Below are 27,745 nucleotides of genomic sequence, written 5' to 3' on the forward strand. Positions count from 1 at the left end.
CCCCTGCCAGGCATTTTGGGGCACTTGGGGAGATGCCTGCTCCCACCTGGGCTTTCTTGCCTCTCCCCTACTTGCTCTTCCCTCCCAAGGGCTATCTTACAGGCAGTTTCTTGGCAAAGGCAAATTTTAAACTCAAACACAGAAACAAGTTTGAAACAGAGTATTATTGTACACAGAGTCAGAACGTAAGTCACAAGGTACTTGGGAGCACCCATTTGCTCCGCATTTAACCACAAAATACGTTTTCAAGACAGCGCTCTTCTATACAGACTTGAAAGGCTGCACCCACAGACAGCCAATACAGGGGTCCGAGCGCAGGGAGTCGGTACACGGGGGCAGCACTCGTTTATCCTGAAAACATGATCTAAAAAGAAGCTCTGGCTCGACACAAAACCTACTGTTTAGCTTACGGTGCTGCTTTGAAGCTCTGTACCACTGTGCTGCATGTCGTACATGCACACAAGCAGCCCCTGCTTCCAGTGAGCTTGCACTCTAACTAGCCAGTGCTGGGGGAAACCGAGGCGGGGAACAAAGTGCTTCCCTCAGTGCCAGACAGTCAGCAAGCGGTGGGCTGGGAGCAGATCACTGCGTCCAGTAGGACCTCGAGAGCTGAGCACCCGCCTGAAGCACGTGCTGCTCTGCACCTAATACGATGACAGAAGCATGCAACTTTTCCTTGAGATCAAATCTGGCTGCTCTCACCACCCGCCCTTTAGTAAGAGAGGGCTGACGCCTCCTATACAAATCCCTGCAAAAAAAGGGAGGTTGCTGGGAGTATTACACACACAGGGCAAGTTAAAGGGTTTTTTTGTTGGCCTTGTTTGTTTTATTAAAGAGTTTTTGGACTAAGACTGGAAATACTATCAACCCACTTGAATGCAGAAGTTTGCCTTTGACACCATCGCGCTCATTTTAATCTGAAAATTACAGTGAGGCAAAAAACTGGCATTAGAAAAAAGCTGAACTTCTACTGGATTTTGTATCCCTTAACAAGATACAGAGAGGGGCTTCTTGTTCCTATGCTGCTCCTGGGCAGCTTCACCCAGTGAGAATGGACTAAGACTCATGAAGGAGAAAATGGGAGTTTGAAGCCTAGCCAGTAAGTGCATGAGAAAGGGCTCTAGCAACCCTGGTTTCTGTTTTCCTCACTCTAAGAAAGTAAAGGGGGTTCTGGAGATTGAAACAAAGATCTTGCAATCCAGACGCCTGGGATCTGTTCCCAACTCTGCCACTGGCTTAAGAGCACACGCAAGTAAACCTACTTCATCCCTCTGCCCCAGCTCCTCTGGTGTACCCAGAGAGGAGATGTTGCTACTTTGCCAGGCAAGTCTGCAAAGTGCAGGCTTCGAGGTCCCTCCGTGAAAGGTGCAGAGGCTGCACAGACCAAGCAGTTGTCTGGTACAACCACGAGTCATTGTCGCACCACCCCAGCGAAGCCCCGGCTCGCAGGCTACGCTCCTCAGAGCCCGCCAGCGGAAACGGCAAAGCATTCCCATCAGGCCAAACGAATATTGAGTCATTCACATAATGCCAGAGGTCAGGGTTAAAGGCAGGGATGCTAGGGCTTCCCAGCAAAGGAGTAAGCTTGTCCTTCCAACTCCACATCGTGTCTGTAACAGTTGTGCCAGACCTTTGCCCTCATGTGGAGCTGGCAGCGCGCAGTTTGCAGTCCACCTCTGAACGATCCTTTTCAGCAAACAGTCTCTTAATGTTATCCCTAATCAAGGACAGATTACAGTCCTGGAGCTCCAAACACATAAAATCAATGAGGAAGCAATAGCACGCAAACACACCTAGAGCATCTGGGAAGCCACCAAGCACAACAGGACTATGATACATCATCCCTGGCCGATGGCTCCTTCTCCCGCTCCCCAGGACAGCTGATGCACTAAATGGAAGTAGTAGAGAGGGGAAAAAAAGGGGAAAAAGGAACCTGGCAGTGAAGGAGAGGGTGAAGTGGCCGCTCCAGGCTGATACTGGCTTGAGGCATATGGGAGTCCTGCTTCCCAACCTGCTGCTTGGCCACTTGGGATTATCCCATATGGGACACTCTCCGATGCTTTGCCTAATCTACTCTTAAGGAGTTTAGTGTAGATGCTCCCTTCTTTTCCAAGGAGGTGGCAAGTCTACCATCTCAAAAGTGCCATTAATGAGAAATGGCCCTGATAAACGATGCAGAACTGCTTTGCTTCGTTACGTTGGATTCTGCCTCGTCTTGGGATGTCCTTGGAGCTCCCTAAAAATACACTTGCTGGCAGCAAGCTAATCCTTCCCCGTACTTTCACACAACACCCCCACCAGAAACACAAAGCAGCACACACACCCCTTCTCCCCCCGAAACAGCACTGTTTGTCCATTATTAAGCAGCTGCCTCTGGAAAGAGCAGAATATGCTTCCAGTTGTACGCATGTTGGAGCTACGTGACCTTTTATCCAAACACGCCACAGAGTCTCCAGCTCCGAGAGACAGCATGGTGTATGAAATGCACCATTTGGTACTGTAACGTGGAAACTAGCTGTGATCCTGCCGCTCCCCTCTTGCGAGGTCTCCTCTCCTAAGCGCTTCAATCTGTAGAGAACACCAGGAGCAGCATTCCCTCGATCAGCAAAGTCCGGCACTGGTCAGTTCATATTTTTTTCCAGGAAATACACCAAAACGGGTCACCAAACTGGACTGTTGGTGCATATTCTCCGTGTCCATATTCTCCATGTCCATCTCCCCTGTCACAACTGACAGCTGGACAACTTAAGCTTGCAAAACCACTGAAGTCTTGGATGATCCGGAAAAGCAGCTGCCAATTCGACATGCCATTCTGTGCTGGGCGGCACTGGACATCGTGAGCTGACAAGCTTTCTGGAGCCCTCTGCACACAGCTGTTGCAATAGCAGGCATAGTAAACCAAAACATGGTGACAGTGCAATCAACACCAGAGCTAAGGTGGTGCTCTCAAGCCCATCGCTGCACTCTAACCTCCTGGCTGCCCACGACATGCGTCCGGTATTTGTCCCAGGCTCAGAGGTGCTCCCTCCTCTCCCAGAGCTTACTGTGACAAGCACTTTTGTGTGGAAGCTGATTTACATGCTGTGTGTCACATATTGGTCAGCTCCTTTTCTCCTGGGCCTCCCAAGTGACAGCCTCTGGGACTGAACCGTGACTCAGCAGGCAAAATACAAGGTAATCCTGAAGTCCAGCTAAGCTGCCATTCCCCTTTAGCCTGGGGATAGTTCTCTTTTCCAGGACCACAGCCTACCCTACTTGCATCCTGCTGTTCAGGCAGCAAAAGATGCCAGAACAAGACCACATCAGAGCAGTGGCGGCAGGAGGCAGCTTATCTTTGTCCCTAAGGCAGAACAGCAGCTTTGATTTCTGCACTGCTTTCGACCTCCCAGTTATCTGGGCTGTGGGGATGGGTCCCTGATGCTGACTGCAGGGCTATCACCACATCTCCACGCTCCATTCGCTCCCTGTGTTCCTTCTGGTAAAACAGATGGTGCAGCGTAGGCACAGGGCAGGCTGCTTAGAGAGCAGGGACAGCCATCCCTTCACCCATCCTGGAGAAATATCTATCAATGAGATACCCTCACATCAAGTCTCTGCACGCCAGTGTCAGGTGGAGCCTGAGGCCACAAAAGCAAATCTTGCGTGCTGGCTGCCTTCAGATGTTAGAGGTGTTCAGAAACACTGGGGCAAGACAACGGGGCTTGTGGGCAGCCTGCACATCCTTCTCAGGTTGTCCAGCTCAGCAGACGTCAGGCATCTTCATTCCAGGCTCTCCATCAGGTCAGCAATGGAACAGACACTACACGGCAGAAAAGCATCTTCAGCTCCTTACACTGGGTTTAATCCATCACCCAGCCAAAACAGAGAAGCCTGGAAGCTGCCTCATTTAGCACCGGCTGGAAAAATTCATTACAAGAAGCTCCCAGACATGTTCAGTAAATACTGAAAATCAAATCAACCCATGCCTGTGGCTGCTTCTCTCCTCCACTGCTGGCTACACCAGCCCCAGTTAATGTGCTGAAATGCCTGTCTTGTCCAGGCTGCTAGAGGCAGACGGCGCGACAGCTGCGGTCTCGAGCTCATCACTGGAGCCCTTCAGAACCAAGAACTCCAGCAGAATATCCAAGAGGCAGAAAACCAGGTGCCTGAAATGGAGAGAAGACAAAGCTTAGGCTGGTCAGGAGCACAGCGGAGCTGGGAGATCAGCTCCAGATACGCAGAAGCCAAAGCTCACACAAGGAAGAAGTATTCTGACTGCCATCAGGGAAAGGCAAGAGATCTTGTACTCTAGAAGAAATGTTTGAAGAGATGGTTCAGAGTTTTTTGCATCCCTGAAACCAGCGGGTGTTTGAAGCTGCCGAGCAGCCGAGAAAACACAAACGCATCTCCTGGAGTGAGGTGGCACAAGCGTTTCCCTGCAGTTATATCACAAAAACATCGCTTGCCAAATGCGCGGCGATGGGTATACAGAAAAACACTATCTACATATACATGCAGCTCCCTAAGCTCTTCTAAAAACAACAAACTAAATCAGGATTTGGTCTTATTTCCTCTGACAGTCCCCTGACATCCACAAACTAGGCAGGCCCAACAACATAATTAACAAGACTGACTCAATAATCTCCAGCCAGACCGAGGTCCGAGACATGCACCTTCATAATAAGCGAGCCAGATGCCCTTTGATGGGATAAGTCTAGGAAAATTGGCCAGATACATTCTGTGCTAAGAAGCCGGCAGCGTGAATCTCACGGCGAAGCCCTGAGCTTAGCTTACAGGCCCCACTGCAAAGGCTATCAGGGTAAAAAGACTATAACCCACGTACCTGTTTATCACAGGCTGGCCCAGGGACTCCAGTACCAGTTTCCAGCTCATCCGACATTTACTGGTTCCAAGGATTTCTTGGATCACATCTGTCAACGTCAGAGACAAAGCTTTATGAACTGCACGTTTCCAGGGTCAGTCTTCTGCTGGTGGGTACTAAATCAAAGTCTGAGCCCGAGGCATCCCATGCCCAACGTTACCATGAAAGAGAACAGCCAGGGACAGGACCGAATGCCAGGAAAGTGCTGCAGCCTGGAAGGGCATATACTGGCAGCGCTTTTTCATCCCCAAAGGATATGTGCTGGTTTTGGCTGGGATGGAGTGCATTTCTTCACAGTAGCCAGCGTGGGGCTGTGGTTTGGATTTGTGCTGGACAGAGCGTTGATAACCCAGGGATGTTTTGTTACTGCTGAGCAGTGCCTACGCAGAGCCAAGGCCTTTTCTGCTTCTCACCCCACCAGCGAGTGGGCTGGGGGCACAAGAAGCTGAGAGGGGGGCACAAGAAGCTGAGAGGGGGGCACAAGAAGCTGAGAGGGGGGCACAAGAAGCTGAGAGGGGGCACAGCTGACCCCAACTGACCCAGGGGATGTCCCACACCATATGGCATCATGCTCAACATATAAAGCTGGGGGAAGGAAGGAAGGAAGGGGGGGACGTTCAGAATGATGCCATTTGTCTTCCCAAGTCACCATTACAGGTGATGGAGCCCGGCTTTCCTGCTTCCTGCCTGCTGATGGGAAGCAGTGAATGAATTCCTTGGTTTGTTTTGCCTGCATGCACAGCTTTTGCTTCACCTGTTAAACTGTCTTTACCTCAACCCATGAGTTTTCTCACTTTTACCCTCCCAATTCTCTCCCCATCCCACCCAGGGGGAGTGAGCGGGTGGCTGCGTGGGGCTGAGTTGCCGGCTGGGTTAAACCATGACAGGATAGTAAGGGCCCCTCACTCTGCAGTGAGGAGTTAAAAGTTCAGACTGCACTCACATGGATTAGGCAACAGCTGCTTTAATGTCAAAGGTCCCCATGTCAAACTTCAAGAGAGGGAAAGCCAGTGCAGCTGGGCTCATGAGTTCAGTCCAGTGGAAAAGCCACTCTTTAGAGCGAGAAGCCCAAAGGCTTTGCCTTATGACTCTTCTCAGCAACGGTACCCTTTGGCAGCAGGCGGGAGCACAGCGCAGCACTGCCTTTCCTGGGCACCACCAGCACCAAGCACAGAGTACGTGGCCAGTCTGCATCTGAGAATCACCGAGACACGCGCCCTTTCTCTCTGAGCCACGCCACTTCCTGAATGCTTATACAAACTATCTAGAACTGGGAAACTGTGGTTTTTGCTTGCAGGAAGCCATTCAAACCTCAAAGGTCATGAATGTTTCCCAGTGCCTTGGCACGAACAGGCTCCATCTCTGTGTTTAACTGCATTTCCAGAGTTGCCAATGAACTGGAGGGTTCCCCAGCCTCCCCCACTTCTCCTTTCTCAAGGGCAGCTGACACATCTCTGGGGCACACTTACTAGGCAATATCTCCATCAGGCTCTGCAGGGCCTGCTCTGCTGCTGCTTTCTTCTGTTCCTCTGTCCTGGCTGGTTTAGGCACTGCTGGTAAAACTCCTCCAGGCCAGATGGACTCCTGCAGCAACTGGAGGTACTGGACCCAACGCTGGGTGCAGGTCAGGTTAACGACCTGGACTTCCAGCCACCTGTGGGTACAGAGAAAGAGAAAAAGGTCAGGAAGAGTCAGGCTTGGTACCAACTCAGGGGCTTTCTGCCGATCAGAGGCCCTGCAGGGGAAGACCAGCTTGCTGGGTAAGTTAACATACAGTTTCCAAGTCTTTATCTTAAACATTTTCACAAGTATTAATTAGCTGAGTTTCCCCTTGCACCAGGAATAGGTATATGTTCCCTATCTTATAAACAGAAGCACATATGCAAAGTCACAGGGGAAGAGCTCTTCATGGCTTTTATCGCCCTGCTGCCTGCAGAAATCAAATGAGTAACTGGTCCCTAAAGGGAGCACAGCTAAGGGATATGACTGGCCTTAACCTCCTAAGTTATGTCCATGCACAAGCAGACACAGAGCTGGAAGAACCATCAAAACTAGGGTTTTAACTCTAAAACAACCCCCATGACTGACTGGGAAGGACATGAGCAACCAGTGCTCCTCTCATCAGCCCCTCTGCTACCAAGAGTGTCCAGGGTATCTCGCCTGGAGACCAAAACGCATGCTCCCAGGATGGCAAGGCACAAATATCCTGCTGCTTTGCGCTCCTCTCAGCCCCTCTGCTTCCCTCCTGTCCAGCCCTGCTGCTCCGTCCACTGGTGGCAAGTAATGAAATTATCGCCGCTCCCATCCAAAACCCCGTGCTGCACATCTATTAAAAGGTGAGTTAGGTAGCTGCCAACAAAACTGCCGGTCAGCCCTCCCGCTGGGCCAAGACCCTGCCCTTTATACGGTAACAACCTGCAAATCCCGAGGCCGCGGGAATGCCGCTCCACATAAGGGCTCGGAGGCATTTGCAGCACGGGGAGATACATCCACACCACCCAAGTGCTGGCCAGGGAAAGCTCCTAAATCAATCATGCGGACCCTCTTTCCCAGACATGAAATCACTTCCCCGTGTAATAGCAAAAGCCACAGCCGTCAGTCAAAACTTGCCACTGCCTAAAAACTTTCCCCCCCCAAGGATAAGGAGAGGCCAGCGGATGGATCCCCAGTGCCACAGAGGCCAACAGGAGGGACCCCATCAATTTAGCAAGACTGGGACTCGGTGGTGCGGCACCGATGGCGATGGCCTGCTGCCGCCGTCCCCACCAGCGGGAGGCTCCGGAGGAAAGAGGGGAGCGTCGGCACGGGGTTGGGGTAAGGGGAAGGCTTTGGATTTTGCCAGTACTTCAAGAGTCCCAGAGGAGAGGAGTCCACAAGCAGGGCCAGGAGACCCGTTCCTCTTGGCAGCTGGTGTTCGTGCTTGCAATTCCGTCACCACTACGCCCCAACAGCTCATAGTACATCCAAGAGCATGGGCCCTGCCAAGGCAAACTTTATTTAACCTGCGCTCTGCCAGACTGTCTGCATTCTTCTCAGGCGAGGCATTCGGGCCAAGGGCGTCTTTCCCCACACAACCGGGACAACACAAGCACAGAGTCACGAATAGCAACACCTAAAGGTAACCAGCAGCAAAGGAACGGCAGGTAGCCATCGTCGGGGCCAGGGCTGCAACACGATGCTCCCTTCTTCAGCACGAAATGAGGTGCCTAGCTGCAGCTCTTTAATGATGCACACCTAGGAAATGCCAGCTGCAGAAGCAAAGACCATTAAGAAACCTGAAAACGAGCCTTGGTGCAGCAGTAAGGCCTGTCAATGTCTAAGGGCAAGGACTTACTGGAGCATACGCAATGCTCCTGGTGATCCCAGTAACAGCACTGGAAATGGGGAGACACGGCCTTTACGCTCGGCCTCGCCAGGGACCCCCAGTACTGATGTTGCTACAGGATAGTGCCAGAGATCCAAAGCACCTGCCGTAGAGGACAAAATGTCACAGCACAGTCTCGCCTGGGAAAAGGCCTTGTTTGAAATACAATTGCTTAAAAGGGTTTTTATCTCCAGCCATCAGTAGAGTTTAACACCCTGGATCATGTTAAACCCTCCAGCCATCCCCAACCAAATTAAAGTGTTGAACTGTGGCTCCTCTAGGGGCAAAAGCTTTCATTAACATGGTTTTTCATTAACATGTTTTCTTATACAACCTGCTTTCCTAATTGAGAAAACATTTGACAAGCAACAGAAGTTCAGAGGCTTGGAGACAGAGCTGCAAACAGTACAACCCTGCATCTAGGGAGGTCGGATTGAATGTTGACTTGAAATTCGTCTCAGCAAAAGTCACTCACCATCCTTTAAAAGGTTGCAGAAAGCAAAGAACAAGCTTTCTTTTTCTTTGGAATGCTCCTAAAATAGCAAAAACAATCAAGCAAATAGCGGGCAGAGTGAAAGCTGAACGTAGAGAGGATGGCACACGTTTCCAGACAGCTCAAGGGCAGACTGAGAACTGACGAATGCTGGAAGGCCCCGTACAAACAACCTACCATTTCTAGCTCATTTATTTCCATAAAGCCACCAGAACTAGGCAACAAGGCCTAGAAGCAACACCTATAAATCTGATCACATGTGCATGCATCGCGATTACGCGAGCGCTTGCAGGTCTTAGTTCCCACAGTTGCAAAACACTGCTGATGGATTTTTTTTTTTATTTATTTAGTCTGGCAGCTTGCTGCCTTCCACTTTGGGAAGCAAAGGGCAGGATCTGAGGACGGCTCCGTGTGTTTTGCTCCACCTGCGCTGATGCCTGCTACAGCTCCATGCAAGCTCCTGAGAAAAGCATACAAAAAAAAAGAAGAAACTAGACAGGAAAGAGGACACGAAAGAAGGAGAAACCAAAGCTGGGCGCAAATGGAAGGAAGACTAAAGCCACTGTGCTCTGGGTTCCCTTTTGCCAGTCTATCAGTGTGGGAACCCATCCCAAAAGCACTGGGAAGGGCAGAACTCTCAAGACTGGCCCATCTGGCTTAGCATCCTCCCCATGAGCGTGACTGGTGCTCTCAGATGCTCCAAAAGACAACATCAGAAAGAGAATAACCTGCCATGAAGAGTTTTCCTCCCTGCTCTCGCTTGCGCAGCCCACAGAGGGGCACGCATGAGCAACAGGTACGAAACAGCGAGGAGCAAAGTAACTCCTCAGCTCTCATGACTGTAGTTGCAACTCAGGGAGGGTCACACCAAGCTTCATTGACAAATGCTACCTGAGCAAAACCCATATTTCTATGGCAAATTGACCTTCCCATCGGGCAGGTTTGCTGCACCAGGATCGGGACTAACAGCCTGCACTTCTCACACAGGAACTGCAAATATGTGCTGGTCCAAAGTGGACCTTCGCCGGCAGATCACGAAGGATTTTTTGTACTATTAAAGAACTAAGCGTGCCACATTGAAAGCACACACACTCCTTCTCCCAGGTAGGAATAAATCCAGCAAGAAACACAAATAGACCTATCTCCTCTTTTTTTGGATGGCTGATGAGTTACTATTTCCGTTCTGCTATTTCATGAAGAAGTAGCCTTAATAAGAAAGAAAGAAAAACAAACCCATCACTGAACCATCTCCTTACACTTCAGCTGAGACCAGAAATAGATAGAAAGTGACCTCCTGGGCTCAGACGTTCAAATGCTTTGATAATGCCCAGTGCAAAGAGACAGACTGCAAAGGCTACGAAGTCCTGGACGTTAGTCTGGAGGTGCATAACTTGCCCATGCCGTAAGGGTCCTCTGATTGAAATAGCTGCTGATGGAGGAATGAAATCGCTGCTAAAAAAGAGCTGATTTAATGCTGTGGCTTAAGCTGGAACTCCAAAGTCAGCTGAAGGAGCCCATTAGGACAGGAACGGCAGAAATGCTGTGGGAATGAGAAACAAGGTCTGGGGGGTACATACCTTGGCCCTCCTCTGGCACCCAGAAGCAACAAGGGCTGCTAAGATGGAGGAGCCTACGGTAAAGACAGGCTGAGAAGTCAGGAACAGGCAAAACGCAGTTTTTTGTTTGTAAACCTAAGCCTGGGTTTACCTGGCTGCTGCGAGCTGGATGCACTCACTTAAGGGGACTACCCAGACGGTTCACCTGCAGAGAGAGCGAGATCAGCTCAGCAAGTAAAGGCTGGAAGGGTTGAATTTGCTCAGTCTGGAAAATAAAGGTGGACCAGGAATGGGCAAAAATATACGGTGCTCTCCAAATTTACAGACAGCTGCTAGAACATGGTAAACCTCTCCTTCTCTCATCCATCAAGGTTAGGATAAGAACTGCTAAGTTCACTTGAGCTGAGGAATGGTTGAGTTAAATATGCTGATTACCATTAAAATCTGAAGCAACAGCAATTGTGATTCCCCCAAAATTGGGGATTTTAAGGATTTAGACACACACAGCCTGGAGACCATGTTAGGAAGAAGACAAAGACAAGAAAGCCTCTACTAGTCTGCTTTAGCTTTATAAACACAAATAGCTCTATAAATATACATGAGCTGTACATAACAGTAGCAAGTCCAGCTCAACATCTACTGCCTTCCACCCCAGAACAAGGCCTCCGTTTCCCCGAGGTCAGTTAACACGGCATGGCTAACCAGAAGCTCAAAAAAGGCCCGTGAGACCAAGGTAGTGAAAAGGATTTAAAGGAAAAAGCAACATCTGGAAACGCACAAGGCATTCAAGCATCTGACTTAGGAAATCAAGAAAGGCTGGTACTTAAATCACCAGACCATCCCTCCCTTCGCAGTACTTGTCCCCCAAATTCCTCCCCAAACTGTGCCTCAAACCACAAGAATATCCTTAACTCGAGGGCTCAGAAAGAGCAACATTTCAATGCTTTGACTATAAAACATTTCTGAGCAAAGCTTGTAAAACCAAAGAAACAGCTGCAGCAGGCGCAGTTAGAAGAATGGAAAAACACAAATGGAGAGCTTTCGCCCCCGGGCTCGGCTTTTAGCACCTGCTACTTGAGCCCACGTCCACCTTCTCCGCACAGCGCCAGCAGAAACACGTGCAGCCGACTGCTGGCACGCTTGGCTCAAACACCTTCAGAGCAAACCCACACTTGTCCAGGCCATCGGTAAACCCTTCCCAGAGGAAGGAAACAGGAAAGAAAAGGGAAAGAAAAAGCCCTCCATAAATCAAAGAATATGAAGCATCCTGAGTCCTTTTAAACTTCTGGCCAAAGACACACACGTAAAAAGTAAACTATCCTTCTCGCCTTACTGGAAGTGTTCCTCTCCTGCCGCCCTATAAAACATTTAGAGTTGTATATGCGATGAACAATACGTCCTGTACCCCTGTCTGAGCACAGGGTAATGAAGTGTTTGACCAGCAGTGGCCCCGTGGCCAAGTGCCTTCCCCTCAGAGCATCTTGCCAGCCTCACACCTCCCAAGCACAGCTCCACTGAGGGCAGCTGCACCAAAGGAAGAAACAAACCAAGCCGCACGGAGTTCATGCCGGTAGCGTTTGCGTCCAACGTGTCCTGATCAGACTCACCCGTGCCAGCGTAGGGCAGTGGGGTTTTTCTACCTGCTTGAGCCAGGCAGTGAGAGGTGGAGGTGGCAGAAGCCCTGCGAGAAGCGGGTAGGCAGGACATTTTACCGTGGGGCAGAGAGAAGGAAAAACAGATCATCCCCTACTGCCTATAGGCACAAAACCACACCTTGGTGCTCGGATTTGGGGTACTGCTCTGTGCTGCTCCTTCCAAAACACACCTGCTGCAAAAAGAAACCGTGTAAACACAAAAGGCTCCAGCTCTTAAGTCTTCTCCATCCCCCCGGTGAATTAATCAAGCTGTGGTTTTTGCTTTTCTCAAGTTATATCTCCCTGCGATGCCATGGGGTTCAGAAAAGGGGGAGAAAGCTACGTGATTAAAAGCAAGCATCCCAAAACCCCCTTGATTTTTAACAAAGCATCTCAGCTTTCGATAACATCTTCATCAAGTATTTATTGAGCCAATTAAGCTCTCAGCGGTGCCCCAGGGAGAGGCCAGGCTGTCTCAGCCAGGTCCTGCTCAGAGCAGATTGCTTCATTAGCCCACTTCAGAATCAAAATACATAAAAACACCATTAACCCTTCACAAGCCAAGGAAAACCAAAACCAACCAGGAGATGTTATTTCCTCTCAATCCTTTTCTTCTTTGTCTCTTCTATTTGAAACAGGAAGTTGTTGGAGGGTTTTTTTTGTTGGTTTTTCTTTTGGCTTTTTTTAAATCTGGGAGAAAAGTTGGCCTGTATCTAATTGCTGAAATGGAGTCAAAAGAAAAGAGAGATGCAGTTAAAATAATGTTGCAATTGTTATCAAAGCACAGAGCGCTTGCTTCATTCTAGCGGCTGTTTTTGGAAGAACGCTGCTTCTAGAAGAGGAAAAAAATTTTGTTTGGGACAGAGATTCAAAGCCGGATCCAAAATTTCCAGGTGCTTGGAGACAACTGAATCGAGGCCCATTTCCAAGTTGATTTTTATTTACTTTACATACACACACAAAGACACACACAGCCCCGAAGATCGCTTTTGCTGACATACCACAGGCCCGCAAGTTCTACCGCTCCTTGCGGCTACAATACAAATAGCCAAATCCAGAGACGAGGAGGAAGGTGCCGTAAGGTTGGTCCCCCTACACGCAAACTCTGTTGCTGGCTTTTTGGCTGGGCTGCGGCACTTGCACCACCACGGGAGAGACAGGACCTTTGCTGCCACGTACCCGGGCCTGCCAGCCCAGCCCATCGATGTGCAGTTGCAAAGCTCCTTAACTAAACGTGCCCAAATCAACTCCCCCAAGTAACAAGCCGGAACAGCGAATGGATTTAGTTGCTCCAGCTGCACTGATGTTGCAGTTTTGGCAGCTCGCTTCTGCCAGCAAACCCAGAGGTGCTGCCCAAACCCGGCGTGGTAAGCTACCTGCCAGCTATGAAGCCAAAGGAAAGTGGGAGCAACCACGCTGGGATCAGCTTTAGCATGAACCTTCCTGGCTTCTCCTGGTGCCTGAAGAGCACAAGCCAACCCTCGGCTTTAATGTCTTTTTCAGAGATAATGCAGGGAGGGAACGGGGAGCCTCGGCAGCGACCGCCTGCCCGCATGAGGCCACATCCCACCCTGGGATACCCCCTACGCTGGGTGACACACGTACAGCCCAGCTTTGCGCCAACCCTCGGTGCAACCCAGCACTGAGACGGGGTCTGTCTCACCGCCTCGGCTGCCGGACACAGCCCCTGCAGAGCTCCAGGCGGTCAGGGCTGGGCAGAATTGCTTGCCCACAGGCAGTGCATTCCCAGCACACCCAGGGCTGCAGGTGCTTGGCTGCCCGAGCGGGACAGGGACGTTTAAGAGGGTCAGGCAACACTACATGCCGGTGGCACTTTCAAGTCAAGAGGATCAAGGAGGCTGCCAAGGGTCTCAGTTTTTGCCAGTTCTGTTGGCACAGAGATCAAGGAAGAAAGAAGAGAAAGAAAACAGAAAATAAACCACCCAGCAAGCAACTCCCTGAAGCTATGAGCTCCTTGACTCACACCAGCAGTTGCACAAGTGCCCGTGACACCTGGCCTGACATCGACAGGCTCCGGCACAGAGCCCTGAAGCCAAGATGCCAACCCCAGGCAGCCCAGGGTTGCACACAGGGGTAACCCCCAGTATCAGCCCACCCGAACCCACCTTGTGCAATGGTCGGGCGCCACGCGGCATCCCTGCCGAAGGAGGGATGGGGATGAGCCACAAGAGCAAGCTACAGCACCTTTTGGCCATCAGAGGTGTCCGGACTGCTGAAGGGACCTCAGGCTTGGCTGGACAGACCCTTTGTTGCTCCATTAAATTGACAACCTGGGGCCTTTGTCAATCACAGGCCGTGGATATTAGTCCAAGAAGTTTTCCACATGGTGGGTCTGGAAGCTGGGCGAGCCCCCAGTGTGAGGGCTAATGAAACCAGCCATCCTGCTGAACCGTTACCCCTCAACACACGCAGTGAAACAAGGATGGGGAGGACACGAAACCTGATGGCATGGAGAACTGAGAACGGACAGAGAAGGGGCCATGGCAATGCAACAGTTGCCCTGGAGACCAGAGGCCCCATTGCTGATGGTGGTTTTTCCCTCTGCAGGGAGCAACGGCCATAGCAGCCAGCTCTGAGGCTGCTTCAGGGGCCAGGGAGACGTACCCTGCTTCCCTCAGCCTTGCACCTCCGGTCAAAGGGGCACCGAATGTGCAGGACAGCGTTGGAAAGAACAAAATCTGGGGTAACCCACAGCCCTGCAGGCTCCACCTGCATGCACAGGATGCAGCACCGTTCACGTCAACCGCGTCCTCCCTGTACCCACCTCAGAGCATGGCATCGGCTTCCTTCACATGCTGTTGCCATAGCTTGCCCAGATCATTTCCAAAGGCTGCCTGCATCGAGGTGTTTGCTTTTTAGACCGGGACCTAGCCGAACTGTTTATCGAAACCTGAACAGACTGAACCCTCTGTCAAAATCTAGGCTGCAACAAGAATTCAGATGCTCCAGACCTACTGCCAATAGGATGAAGACTATTGTGCCTCTGTGGCCTTGCCCAGCTCTTGACCCCCAGCAAGGCTTGGCAAGATCTAGCACCCCAAATCAAAGACAACCCCTTGCTGCTGCAGGCTTCCCAGGACCGCTCAGCCCCATTTTAGTGTACGTGTTCAAAACCTGCCCAAGTGCCCCTCCTCTCCTCTGCTCCGACCCCAGGCCTCAGCTTCCCTCACCACAGCACCCAAGAGCCTGGCTCCCTGCAAGACCACAGCCCAAGACTCAGCTCAGGGATGGATCTGAGCTCAGACAGACTTTCCTTTCCCATGCAAGTTCAGCAGTGGCTGAAACCTTGGGAGAACCAGCTCAAGAGAGAACACCCTACAAGGAAAACAAGACAAAGCTAGCCAGACTCACAAGCTCTTCTAGTTCTAGTTCTCTTGGCAAGAAACCACTCTCATAAAAGCCTGACGGTCACCTGTAATCAGTCTCAAAGCATCCCTGGCTCTTCACCTACGTCTCACGCAAACTGGAACGTCAGCTCCCCAAATCCACCCGCTTTGCTGAGGAATGACGGGACAGGGGCCGAAGCCTGGAGGAGCACCACAGTGACCCAAAGAGAACACCAAGCCAAGCGGTGCTTGGCAAGGCAGGGATGCTTTGCATTTATTTTAACTCGTGCTTGGTGGAACATGACACCATCAAAGCTGCCTGCGTAGGTCCACACACTCCCTTTTATACACACAGGCGCTTCCGAGCCCCGACACGGGCTCTGCGCCCCAGCCCCACTCAGGTTACAGGGTGCAGACAGCTGGGGCGTGCCGAGACACCTTCTCTCCGCTCGGCGGTTTGCATTGCCACAATTTTCTGTTGTGATGCATGGGAAGGAGCTAGGAAAAGCACACGGACCTGGATCCACGTCTGAAATCCTCCCAGGTCCATCCCTGGGACCCTGGCAACTCTGCTGGGACTCACTCCAGAAGGGGAAGCAGATGGGGATGGGAGAACCTCAGCAGCCGCCGCCGAAGGGCACAGCGAGCTCATACCATCGGCTGTCACCGCGGCTCCGTGGCTGCCCCCGGCTTGTCGCAGTGCTGGCAGACCACTGACCTAGTGACCATCACACCACTGGGGACAGACTGAGGGCAGGGCGCGGGGTCACAGCCATGGCGCGGTTCGTGTATTTTTAATGCGGCTTTGACTCACAAGGCTCTAAAAAGCACACGGATTCTCCAAATGCTTTTTAAGCTCTTCCACCAAACACCCCCAGAGCCCAGAATAGCCCCACCTACTCCCCTTAGCAAACAGGTCCCTGTTGCAGCCTCCTCAGGAAAGAGAAGGGATCTGTGTTTCCAGCCCATGGGAGGGAAGCGAGCACCAGACAGAGGAGGGGTGCGGAGCCGGAGCGGGGCAGCAGGTTTGTTTACAGGCACGGACCCAGCACATGGAGAGGCTGCTGGAAGCAATCCTCGGCCCTGGGGTCGTCTTTACTCGCAGTGAGCCTCCCGGCCCCTCCACCCGCCTCTCCTTTCGGCTCCAAAAAAGGATCACTCCCTGTTACATAATGGGATGAGCGCTGCACGGATGCAGGCTTGCACACGCGACCTCCCTTTTACTTAACAATACCTTTTTCGGTCATACAGCCTTCCTCTCCCCGGCTGCCATTAAACTGACAGTCAGGAGAGACTGATAGCGCCTGGCTCCAGCTATTTCAGCTACAGAGAAGAGAGGAAAGAAGAGTGTGGTGGGATGCCCTGTGCAGAGAATGGCAAACAGAGAAAGGTAGGGAGGTCCCATAATCGGCAACAGCGCAGTCACCAGCGGTCACCTGATGTCACGTGGGGGATGCTGTGGGCACTGCAAACCCAAGGCAGAAAGTCCCCAAAGAAGAGGGGGACTGGCTCTCTAGAGAAGCTGGACCTCATTCTTGGTGTTTTTTCTGTTGATTCTTCTGCTCTGGGACGAGGCACACTCTGTGCAGAGCAGCAGTGATGCCCATGAAAGCAGCTGTGAGAAGGCTGCAGGAGCAACACGCTCCTCACCAAACAGAAGCTGGCAGAGGAGTATCCATCCAGCAGCAACCCCCTCCCTAACACGCAAAACACTGCTAGGAGACCTCCTTTCCACCACCTAACCCAGCCACTGACGGAAACAGAGGAGGACTTCATCTCATGGAGAGATGATTCCTACTCATACTTTGTGACCAGCAACAGTTAGAGGCAGGATGCGTGCCCATCTGCTGCCCCATGTTTGTCCGCCTGTCCTCAGAGGTGGGAACAACGATGCCTTGAATAGCACATGCTCCCAGAACAGCTTCTGGTATTTTCTCCACCTGTAAAGGGTACCCAGGCACAGTGCCAGCCTGAATGCCAGTGCCAGGGCTGTGCCAGGTCTGGCTGAGCAGTGATCAAGTTGCAAATACTTAAATGGAAGAGAAATGCCACCAAATTGATGCTGTGCCCCTGGATAGGCAGCAGGTCTGAGCTAGAGACTTCTCGATCTGCTCAGGACAGCAGTGGCCACGTGGGCCAGCTGCGAGTACAACGTGTCTCGGCCACCCTCTGCACGGCTCAGGGACAGGGTGTGATGGCAAGCCAGCACGGAGCTCCCCCCATTCCCAGCTCTCCTCCGCTGTGGAGGTAACTACATGCCTCATCTCGAGGGTCCGTCTTGGGCTTTATCTGAACTCTGCTCTTACACCAGATCACAGCTTTCACAACAGGCAGACACCGACGGCTCTCAGGGCGGTTCCTGCGCCTGCTGCACTATCCTGCTGAGCCCCAGCCCTCCACAAGGGCTCCCAGGATCACTAAAAGCCTGCCACCCTTGACTGGAGATAGGAGAACCTCCACCCTAACACTCCTCCGTCGCAGGAGACTGAAGCGCTGTCCCAAGCACAGCCCTCTGTGTTGGGGTGGCGACTATGGCAGCAGAAGCAGGGGAGGAAAGCGTTCCCCATAGCAATCCAAGAGCACCACCATCCTCCTGGCAATGGGCCAGTTAGCGCTGTGCAACTCCCTTCTCCTGCCACCTTCGCACCAGACCTGCGGATTCCTGACTGTCCCAGAACAGAGCCAGCGTCAGGATGTGGATTTCAGCACAGGCACGTACAGCTCCAGGGCCACAGGGTTAGCTCAAAAGGTTGTATTTGCACCCTGTCCTGATCACAACACCAAGGAATCATGGGACTTCCTGACACGACCTCCAGCCGAAGGTTTGCCTGCAGCACACGTGGGTTCACCCAGACCCGTTGAAGCGGAGCAGCTACAAGCACATTCACCCTCACGCTGCTCCGCTAGCACAACTTGCGCAGCTCCTCCACCTTCCAGAGCCAGGCACGTGCTGTGTGTATGACAGCTTCTCTAGTGGAAAATACCAATGCCACGTGTTGGTGCTGCAGGCTCCCCGGGTGACTGGGACACAGCTTATTAGGATGTGATGACATGCATATTCAAGCCCTCATGCTTCTGTGCTAACACAGAAGGATTGGGTTCCAGCTCATTCCCCAAGAGACCAGAGCCCATTTGGGAGAAATGGGAACAACACCCACCTCCTCCCACCCAAGGAAACAGACTTGCGAGTGATGGCCAGCAGCCCCAGACCTCAAAGTGCTCCAGCAACCTCTGCTGAGGGCAGCTTAAATTACCAGCTCAGTTCTGATGTGCTGCCCTGCACATTCTGACACTGGCTTTGAATGCCTGAGAGAGATGAAAGGGCGCAGGAGCGGAAAAAACACTGCTCTGAAGCTCCCCCTAGCCAAAGTCCTTCCAGGAAGCCTTTGCTTTTACTCTAAAGGATCACATCCTCAGCTAGTGATAGTCACCGACCTCACAAGAAAACAGAAATGCTTTCTTTTTGTGCCTTCCCATACAGAGGCACTGGCCTCAGAAAATCTTGGCAGGTACATACCAGCTGGAAAGGAATTCTTTCCCTAATATATCTGTGGGTCTCTGCCCAAGGCACAGGCACTACTGGCCCACCGCAGGTCAGAGAAGGGTGTATCAGTGAGAGCAAAGCTCCTGGGAGGCCGCATTCCAAGCTGTTACTTGTCAAGCTGCTGTTCCCTGTGCCTGTTTATTCTCCTTTTGTAGAAAGAGCAAGCTGAGCCCCTGGGCAGCGAGAGACCAGGAGGCCAGCAGAGGCCAGTCTCTCCCTGGAGAGCCATCGAGCTGGGCACTCCTGCCTTTTTATGAGGAAAGAAGCTTCCCATTCCCAGGGCTGAATCCCTTCTTTCCCCTGTTGTTAAAGGACAGGAGGCTGCCTGCTAGAATTATTTGCTGCTCACGGGGAAAACAGCTCCCGGTGCAAATCTCCGAGACCTTTACTCTACAGCCATGTGATGTCTTCCTCACAGCACCTTGTTGTCTGACACGACTGAAAGCATTTATCTGCATTCAGGCGAGAGCTCCGTTTTAGACTGTAACTCCAAAGGCAATGCTACCTCACAGAGCTGTGCGGTAGGTCACCGAAGCCTTACCTTTGAATGAGGGTCCCGAAGAGCAGGTGGAAGACCTTCTGGATGTTCTCCGTGCACAGCCAGCTCCAGTGATCCACCAGCAGCAGACGAAGCACGTCCAGGGCCAGGTCAGCCAAAGCTGTCTCAGAGTCTGCCAGGAGGAAGAGGAAGGTCAGATGAAGAAGCCAATTCGGCATGTAAGGAAACCTCGTGGAAAGCATAATCTGCAACTCTTTTCCCCAACAGCTCTCTTCTCCCCAGCCTAGCACCTTGTGCCACGCGCAGGTGACCTGCTGCAGCACGGCCTGGGGAGGCTGCCCTCCCAGGCTCCTGCCCTGATCACTCTCATTTCCACTGTCATCAAAGCAGCCCCAACCTCCCTACCAAGGGGCACAGCAGACCACAACGTGGCTGCTCCAAGTGCTTGCTTCCTTCTCAGTTAAGCTAGGAGATTCTCGAACCCTGTTCATGCATGGGGATAGCAGTGTGTCCAAAACAGGTGAGAAAGAAGGCAGTGACTGTGTCCAGGAGAAAGGTACATTGCTGAGGACTATTTTCCTATTCTTCACCAACACTTTCCCCTCTTCCAAACTGCGGTTTTCCAGGCACAAGGCTCCGGTTGGTGTCTGCAGGCTGCCATCGTGTGGCAGGTCCAAGCCTCAGCAGGAAGAGGGATGAACCACATCTGGATAAACCAGATACGTCAGTTCAGGCAGAAACCTGCACACATGCCCACATATCCCTGGTGACACAGACCTGGGACAGCAAAACCTCTCTCTGATCCTCAGGAGGATGTAAAAGCCTGCAGCATAAACACATTCTACTTGCTAGAGAATTACTTTTATGCTGCTTGGCCCCAAAGCGTTATAGGGGTTATGCAGAACAAGCTTATTAATGCACCACAAACCTGCCCGAGACAACCACGCCAGGGCCAGCGCCCCAACCTGAGGCTACTGCGTCGGCTCTGCCAGCAGAGCGAGCTCCTGTACAGCAGCTTCCCCTGCTCTGCTATTTCCTGATCTTTCAAACACTCTCTGCCTTCAGAGAGCCAACGAGACTGTTCAAACACAATTTACTCCTGGAGATAAAGAGGAGAGGGATTCTGGACCCCAGCACGTCTCCCTCCCTCCTCTTCCTCTCCCTGCTGCATAGGAGCTTGGACTAATTAACTCCAGGGCGTTTCACTTGGAAAAGACGGCGTGCGAGCGCGTTTGCCACCTCTTGCTCTGGGCCATGCACAAGTCACTCCTCGCTTGCTTTGCCCTTTGAGACTTGACTTCCCTGTGCAAAGACTGGAGCAGGTTGTTTAGCTTCACCATAACCTCACACAAAGAGCACTGTCAGCAAGCCCTGTTTATTCCTGTAGCATCCAAGTCCCCTTCCGCCGAGAGCTGCTGGCCAACCTCTTCCGAGAAGTCACCAGCGAGCAGATATGGACACTGGTTTCCTTTTCGGCCAGCTGCTCCCCAGACATTCATTCCCCTTACCCTGCCAGACCAGCCTGCCCTGTCTCGGCTCTGAAGCATCACAGACCTGCCGGCATGTGACATCATTTATGTTAAATTTCCTTAAGAGTTCAGCTAACTTGGCCTGCCTGTATCTCCCGTGCTCTGTGCAGAGCACTGGCCTCCAAGTCCCCAGCAGCCCCAAAACAACCGTGGGCATGTGTTCAAAGATTCTAGGCAAAGCTGGTAGCACAGGCTAGGTTTCAGAATACCAGACCCATCCTGTCACAAGCACGCGCTTTTAGGCAGAGCTTGCCAAACTTTAACCACTGGAGTGAAATTTTTGGAAAGTTCCTGCTGATACAGTTCAACTATTCCAAGAAAAAGACGAGAGAACATATTTTTGCTTGTGTTCAGGATAATCTTGTAACTGGCCTGAGAGGCTGTAGCACCCCTGCGCTTCAGAGGAGGGATCTATAATCAAAAAGGGAACATCACTCCTTGAACTAGGATTATTTATTTGCTATTCCCATAGAATCTATCCAAACTTAACTGAAGCTCAAAAGGTCCTCAGGTTAGCCTTGTATAGCCATATCAAGGCTAACCTGAGACTACCAAGAAACTCTAATTCGGCCAATTTTCAGTTTCTAAGAGCTTGATTTAACAATGGTGGCAGTTTAAACAGTGTGTCCTTAAGAAAATTCTTTGTGCAGTAACTGTGTTGAGTGGACTAAGGTGAAGATCTGCAGCGACACAACTGAGCCAAGACCCAATTTGCTTCCAATAGCAATAAAGAGCAGAGAAATCACCTAACAGGACTGGAAAAAAACCTCAGTTTGCCTTCCCTTTAATCAAAGTGCAACAGGCAGGAGATCAGGTCCTCATACTGAGGATCTTGCAAGCCACACCTGCAGATGTCGGAGCTGTGGCAGTGCCAAGGGAGATACAGTGAAGCACTGACAGAGGGGCAGAGCTCACCAGAGTCTGTGTCCGGATGTGCCCCCTGCTCCAATGCGCCCAGCCCGACCGTATACTCCCGCACGGAGCTTTCCTTAGTTTCTCTGCCTCCCTCGCCTTCAGGAGCTTTGGTGGGGACTGCCTCCAGCAGCTTCTCCTGCTTCTGGATGAAGGACTCCATAGAAGCCAGCGACAGGGTGCCAGAGACCTGTGAAAGCACCGGTGTATTAGTACCTCAGCGGTGAGCTGCATGCAGCCAGAGTGGAACAGATATACAAGATCTCCACTACCCAGACAGCCTCCCACCACTTGGTTTACACCTTGCTGTAGCCAACAGCACAGCTTGGGCTGCTTATTGCCTTTCTGCAAAGGCATGCGGAAACAAGGCTGCAGCAGCCACAACCACCCTGCACCTGGATTATTCCAAGCCAGCACCCAAACAGGGCAATGATTAGGATCATGAAAGGATTGCAAGAGGGATCTGAACTTACAGCGCTGCCCTCCCTGATAGAGTACACGATCCTGTCATGTGCTTCACTCACACTCAGCACTGGAGCAATTTTACTGGATGAGAACCTCAGCCTGGGCCTGAAGAGGAGAGACACAGCACAGTCAGGGCTTTTTCTCTGCAAGCTGTGGGTGATGAGTTTCCCCAGCCTCAGCCAAGAACCCGGACTACCTATCTTTCTCCAGTGTCACATCCAAGCTAAGAAGCCTGATTAGACCTAAAGTAGTTCAAAAAAGCATCTGCCCTCAGGATAACTGAGACGTGGCAGTAAAACGATGCAACAAAAGCATTAAAGCGCTTTTCCTCAACGACGCATGGGCCTAGCCAAGGCTTTCCAACATCCATCGCATACATACACCTTCTTCAGCAGGCACGTTACACATAAGCTTACATGCAGATGTAGGTGTTTCTGCTCAGCGAGGTGTGAGCGTTGCAGCATACACAGGAAAGCATAAAGAAAAGCCTCTGAGATTAAACATACTCAGCAGGATTGTGAAATCCAATAATAAACACACACACACAGAAAGGAGGATATGAAAGGGCGCTTGGAATTGTGGGACGAATTGTAAAATAGCCTGTTTATCATTAAGGAATGTCCTTTTCAGCCAAGACGCTTCAAAACTTGTACTTTTTTGGTTTGTCTTTTTGTCCAAAGCAGCTTTTTCTAGCAAAACATCACTTTTCTGGAAAAAAAAAAGCCATACTCGTGCAGAAATCATCTCTCTTTCTGTAAGGGAAGAATCACTGATGAGCACAATTGGGCTCCTCACTGCCAGCAACACCAAATAAACACTTGGTGTGCAACGTATGCACGATGACCTTAAGCACTACTCCTAAAGAAATATGCAAATGTTCGCTGGGCAAGACGGCGTGTCGCTGTGTGAAACACACGGGAGAGGCAGGAGTGAACCTTCAGGGAGACCACTTATAGCTGTGTTTTGCAGTGACTCACCACATGCCTAGGTCATGCACATGTTTCAGGGTAAAAAGCAATTCTCCAGGAGCATCGACACCTTTGCTGGCAAATGCCACCACTTCCCAGCTCCCTCAGGAGGAAACCCACCTTCTGTGAAAACCTGAGCATTCTTATTCCTTTATCCCGACAGGAACTCAAACACCCTTGCTTGGTACGTGAAAGAGAAAGCAATTCAGCTACAACAAAACAGCAACGTATAATCCACAGCAGGTGAAGCACCAACTCAGTCTTTCCCCACAATGGAGTCAGTTTATGTACGAAATTTATGCGTAAAGCACGGGGGAAGCTGAAGGAGCCCTTACTTGTTAGCCTTTTTCCCGTCTGTCTGAGATTTCCCATCCACTTCAGACTCGCTAAGATCCTCCGTGGGGCTCTGGGGCTCTGACCTGGGGAATGCCGTCTTCAAGGTGTCCACAATGGCATTGACAACGATCTGCAAAAGTCAGCAGCTCCGTGCAGGATTATTAAATATATTCCTACTCCTTGAATATGAATTAAGAGTTTTCAGACTAGCGCGCTCTCTGTTTTCCATTATGACCCCCAGGCTCTTTGAGACGGGCTCTGACTCTTCCTAGCTTTATGGCTTTCTGGGCAAGCTGAGACCAGCGACACAGACAGCGTTTGAGTTTTCTGGCTACTGCTACAGCAGCCAGCCGTATACGTAGACACTGAAGCCCAAGAGGCATGTCTACATGCAGCCAAAAGCGATTCAGATACCAGTTTCCCACTTGTCTACCTTGTCTATCCTGGAGACAACAAAGGGCTTCTTGACAAACGCGATCCTGGCGTCAGTGTTCAGGGCGAGGAACTCCTGCACCTCCTCACTGTTTGCAATCTCAGGGACTGCACACAATTGCTGCAAGGAAAGATGCAGCTTTAGGGGGTTTTTGGTGTCAATTTCCCAGCTTGAACATGTGAAGCACAGGTGGAAGAGATTTGACATGCGCCACCATCTGTCAGCACAGAGCTGACCTTAGCACTGCTTTCTCTCTCACAGGGGCACACAAGCAAGCACCTCACCTTCAAGAAAGATTCTAGCAGACTTTTTCTGGCTTCCACTTTATCGCTGTCCATGTTCCCAAATGGGAGATCAGGGAACAGTTTCTTTGGGCCTTTGATATCTACAAAGGAAACAAACCCATTAGCAAGCTTGAGAAAACTGGGACAGTTGTTTTAAAATCTTAATGCTCTCATGCTTTAGACCACCACTGCACACTTCCCAGCATCAGCCCGAGAAAATATGCCCTTCAAAGCAAGGTGGCTGAATCAGACCTTAAATCCATACAGAACTTGTGTTGTGCTGATACCGCGTCACCCGTGCCTTTAATGTTAAAGCAGCAAGAATACCGGTTTAGAACAAGGACTTTAGATCACACAAAAGCCCCAAAATTCTCAACAAAGCAGCTTTCCAGTCAAAACCCCAGATCTGTCAAAACCAAAGGATTACATGCTAAATTCAATGAAGTTTTATACATCAGTAGCATTAGAAGAAATGTTGTTTTCTTTTTTTAAAAAAGCTTACTTTCAACACATATTACTCTTCTTTCTTAGATGCAAACAAGGTGCTTGCAGACACCAGTGTTTCTATTCATTGCCAAAATGCAAAACTACACAAGCAAGTGTTGTGAGCTGAATGGCAACAGGATGTTTTGAAACACTGGAATTGTTGCTGAAAGAAATAAATTTCTCCTCTGCCAGCTCTGCACAGAACACGGACATGGGCATCACAAACAGCCCAGCATCCAGAGCTGCATAGGCAGGACAGGATACCCTTAGAGCAGAGGAGCACAGACTGGGGTGAGAGGGAGAAGTATTTTCTCAGGAAGCTAATGCAGGCACTGACTTTTCAGGAACTTGCGGAGCTCTGGTTTCTCCTCCAGTCTGGTCTGGAGGTTGAGGAACTCCCGGTAACGGCGGTTCACGGTGTGGTAAGCCATTTGCTGAAGGCTGCCCGCGCTCTCACTCTCCAGGGCCGTCTCATACTGAGGAGCAAGGCAACAGTTAATAATCCTTACAGACCCCAAAACAATCTCCCTGTGCTGTGATCCCTCTTGGCCCCGCAGTTGCCAGACCCCACAGAGGTCCCATGCAGCAGTTCCTCAGACTGACCCTTCCTGAGAAACAGGGGCTGCACAGCACACAACTCCCTCAAGATGAAGGTGAAAACAGGATACAAAAGACTCAACCAGCCCCACACGATCCTTGGACAAGAGTGGGAACCCCAAGAGTGGGAACCCCTATCCCACACCAGAATGTCTACAGGGAAAACACTGTGCCAGATATTCCCCTGCTCCCAGACGAAAGTTATTGCCAAACGACATGTGGCACAAATCCCCATCTCCCAACACCAGCCCGTGCTCCCACGGCAGGGCAGGGATCTTGGAAAAGGGGTGACTTTACCTTGACAGTGTACAGGGTGTAGGGGTGGAAGCCAGTCCCGCTGTGCTCTCGGGCAGTGATGGTCCCAGTTATCCGCAGGTTCTGGATGACGACCGGCCCGTCGGGGCTGCTGAGGGGCTCAAAGCTGAAGGTGCTGATGGAAGCCGTTGGGGAGGATGACAGCAAGGGCAGAGTCTGCCCTGGGTCTGGGGAGGTTTGTGATGGGCCCTCTGCTGCCCCCAGATCTTTCCCCAAGCTAGAGGGCCTCTGCGAAGAGGACTTTTTGAGCACAGCCAGGCTTTCCTCTTCCTTCTCAACTGCGGGGTCAATTTGGATGTCAGGGCAGGAGCTCAGTACAAAAGCAGAGGTGGGAAGGAGGCTGGCATCCAAGCTGGTAGCGATGCCCTCCTCCAGGTCACCCATACCATCCTCAGAAACAGCCGGTCCCTCCAGCACAGTGGAGGTGTCCTGGAGGGGTTCATCAAGGAACTCCCCTGCAGGTGATGGTGCCAGCAGGTCCATGTCCTGGCCTGCATCAGTTGCAGGGGACTCCAGCTCCAAACCCTCACAGGGGAAGAGGGAGCCCAGGGCTCGTGGGTGGAGGAAGGGCTCCTCTGTGTGACACAGCCTGCTTGTCCGGTCCTCTCCATCCTCACCAGCAGCACCCGCCTCTCGCCTGGGCACCTCTGCGGCCCTTGGGGAGGGGGACGGCCCAGCAGCGGCAGCGTCCGTCTGCACTGTGAAGGGCAAAGAATCAGGCACTGGGGGTACAGGGGGCGGCTCCTCACTCCGTAGCTTCTTGGAGAAAGCCCCGATGAGCAGCAGGTTGATCCAGTCAGGATCAGCCATCTTCCTGATGGCTGGCAGGAGCACGTTGCAGGTGACTAGCTCCACCACCACAAAGCGTCCCGTCCGCGTCTCCAGGTGGGGTGGGGGCACCAGTGCCCGCAGCAGCTTCTCCACAGCAGCCCGGGTATAGCCCACCTCAGCTGCTGGGCTGGAGAGGGCAGGGTGCGGCTCCATCAGCCGGCTGTACTCCTGCCACAGGGTCTGGCCACCCTCCGGATCGCCCTTCAGGGCCTCACGGGCCTGCAGGTAGCTCTGCAAGTGGTGGCCGCAGAGGAGAAGGAGGCGGTGGGCCAGGGCTTGCCGGTCCACTTGCCCCATCCGCTGCCTCAGCTCGGTAGCCAAGCCCATCATGGCCTTTTCCACCTCAGCCTCAAAGGCTGGCTCACTGCTGATGGTGCGGTACCAGGAGGCAACAAAGTCCCGCACCACTTTGCGGATGGTGCTGGCGATCTCCCTCTCCAGCCGCCCCTCAGCTGCCGGGCAGTGGGGCAGGGGCTGCAGGGAGCTGACAAAACGCTCCAGCCGGAGCCGCCGGCCAGGGGGACTGAGGGCCCGGGGGCCCAGCCAGCTGCCCAGCACCGCCAGCACCCCGCACAGCAACCCCAGTGCCCGCAGGTCGAGCAGCAGCTGCAGGGCCAGCAGCCAGCCCAGCGCGGCCACCAGCACCACCAGCGCCCGACGGAACCCTGATGGCCCCTGGGCTGGCATGGCGGGGCTGGCGGAGCCGCCCTGGGGCTCTGCTGGCTGCTGCTGCCTTGGTGGCTGGACAGCGGGGTTTGTCGAGGCTCAACCCGCTGGGGTCCTCACTGGGCACTGGGGCTCATCAGGGCTCAACCGAACGGGCTCCTTCACCGGGCACCGGAGCTCGTCGTTCCTCAGCTCAGCAGCGTCCTTAACAGGCACCAGGGCTCAACACACCGGGCTCCTTCACCGGGCACCGGGGCTCGTCAGGGCTCAACCGAACGGGCTCCTTCACCGGGCACCGGGGCTCGTCGTTCCTCAGCTCAGCAGCGTCCTTAACAGGCACCAGGGCTCAACACACCGGGCTCCTTCACCGGGCACCGGGGCTCGTCAGGGCCCAACCGAGCGGGTGCCTCACCGGGCACCGGAGCCCAACCGCCCTGTCCCCTCCCCGGGGTCTCCCCACAGCCCCCGGAGCTCACGCTGCTGCGGGGCACAGGGCCGTGCCCAGCCGGTACCGACACCCGGAGATCCCCCCGCCCCGCCGCACTCACCGCCCGGGGCCGACAACCACCGCCGCGGCAGGGCCTCGGGGGCACCGGCCGCCATTTCCGCCGCCGCTTCCGGTACC

The 27,745-nt window shown here is 52.3% G+C and overlaps 1 protein-coding gene across 4 annotated transcripts; it reads right to left on the reverse strand.

Annotated features, from left to right (window-relative positions):
- Positions 1-145: 145 nt before the first annotated feature.
- On the reverse strand, positions 146-27,745 carry SNX19 (sorting nexin 19). 4 transcript variants are annotated; one of them, XM_064470900.1, is made up of 12 exons: positions 27,669-27,744; positions 25,606-27,482; positions 25,049-25,187; positions 24,226-24,326; positions 23,942-24,061; positions 23,508-23,638; positions 22,213-22,309; positions 21,743-21,929; positions 19,341-19,470; positions 6,331-6,515; positions 4,823-4,910; positions 146-4,145 (listed from the first exon to the last, which is right to left on the reverse strand). In XM_064470900.1, the coding sequence occupies exons 2-12, from the start codon at positions 27,139-27,141 to the stop codon at positions 4,010-4,012; spliced, it is 2,850 nt and encodes a 949-aa protein (XP_064326970.1). In that variant the 5' UTR covers positions 27,142-27,482; positions 27,669-27,744; the 3' UTR covers positions 146-4,009. The 4 variants fall into 4 exon arrangements, 3 of the variants coding, with proteins under 3 accessions (XP_064326970.1, XP_064326972.1, XP_064326973.1); XM_064470902.1 differs by having other exon boundaries at positions 25,606-26,321; positions 27,669-27,733; XM_064470903.1 differs by lacking the exons at positions 25,049-25,187; positions 25,606-27,482 and having other exon boundaries at positions 27,669-27,730.

Source organism: Phalacrocorax carbo, chromosome 21, assembly GCF_963921805.1.
Source record: "Phalacrocorax carbo chromosome 21, bPhaCar2.1, whole genome shotgun sequence".
Classification (NCBI taxonomy): domain Eukaryota; kingdom Metazoa; phylum Chordata; class Aves; order Suliformes; family Phalacrocoracidae; genus Phalacrocorax; species Phalacrocorax carbo.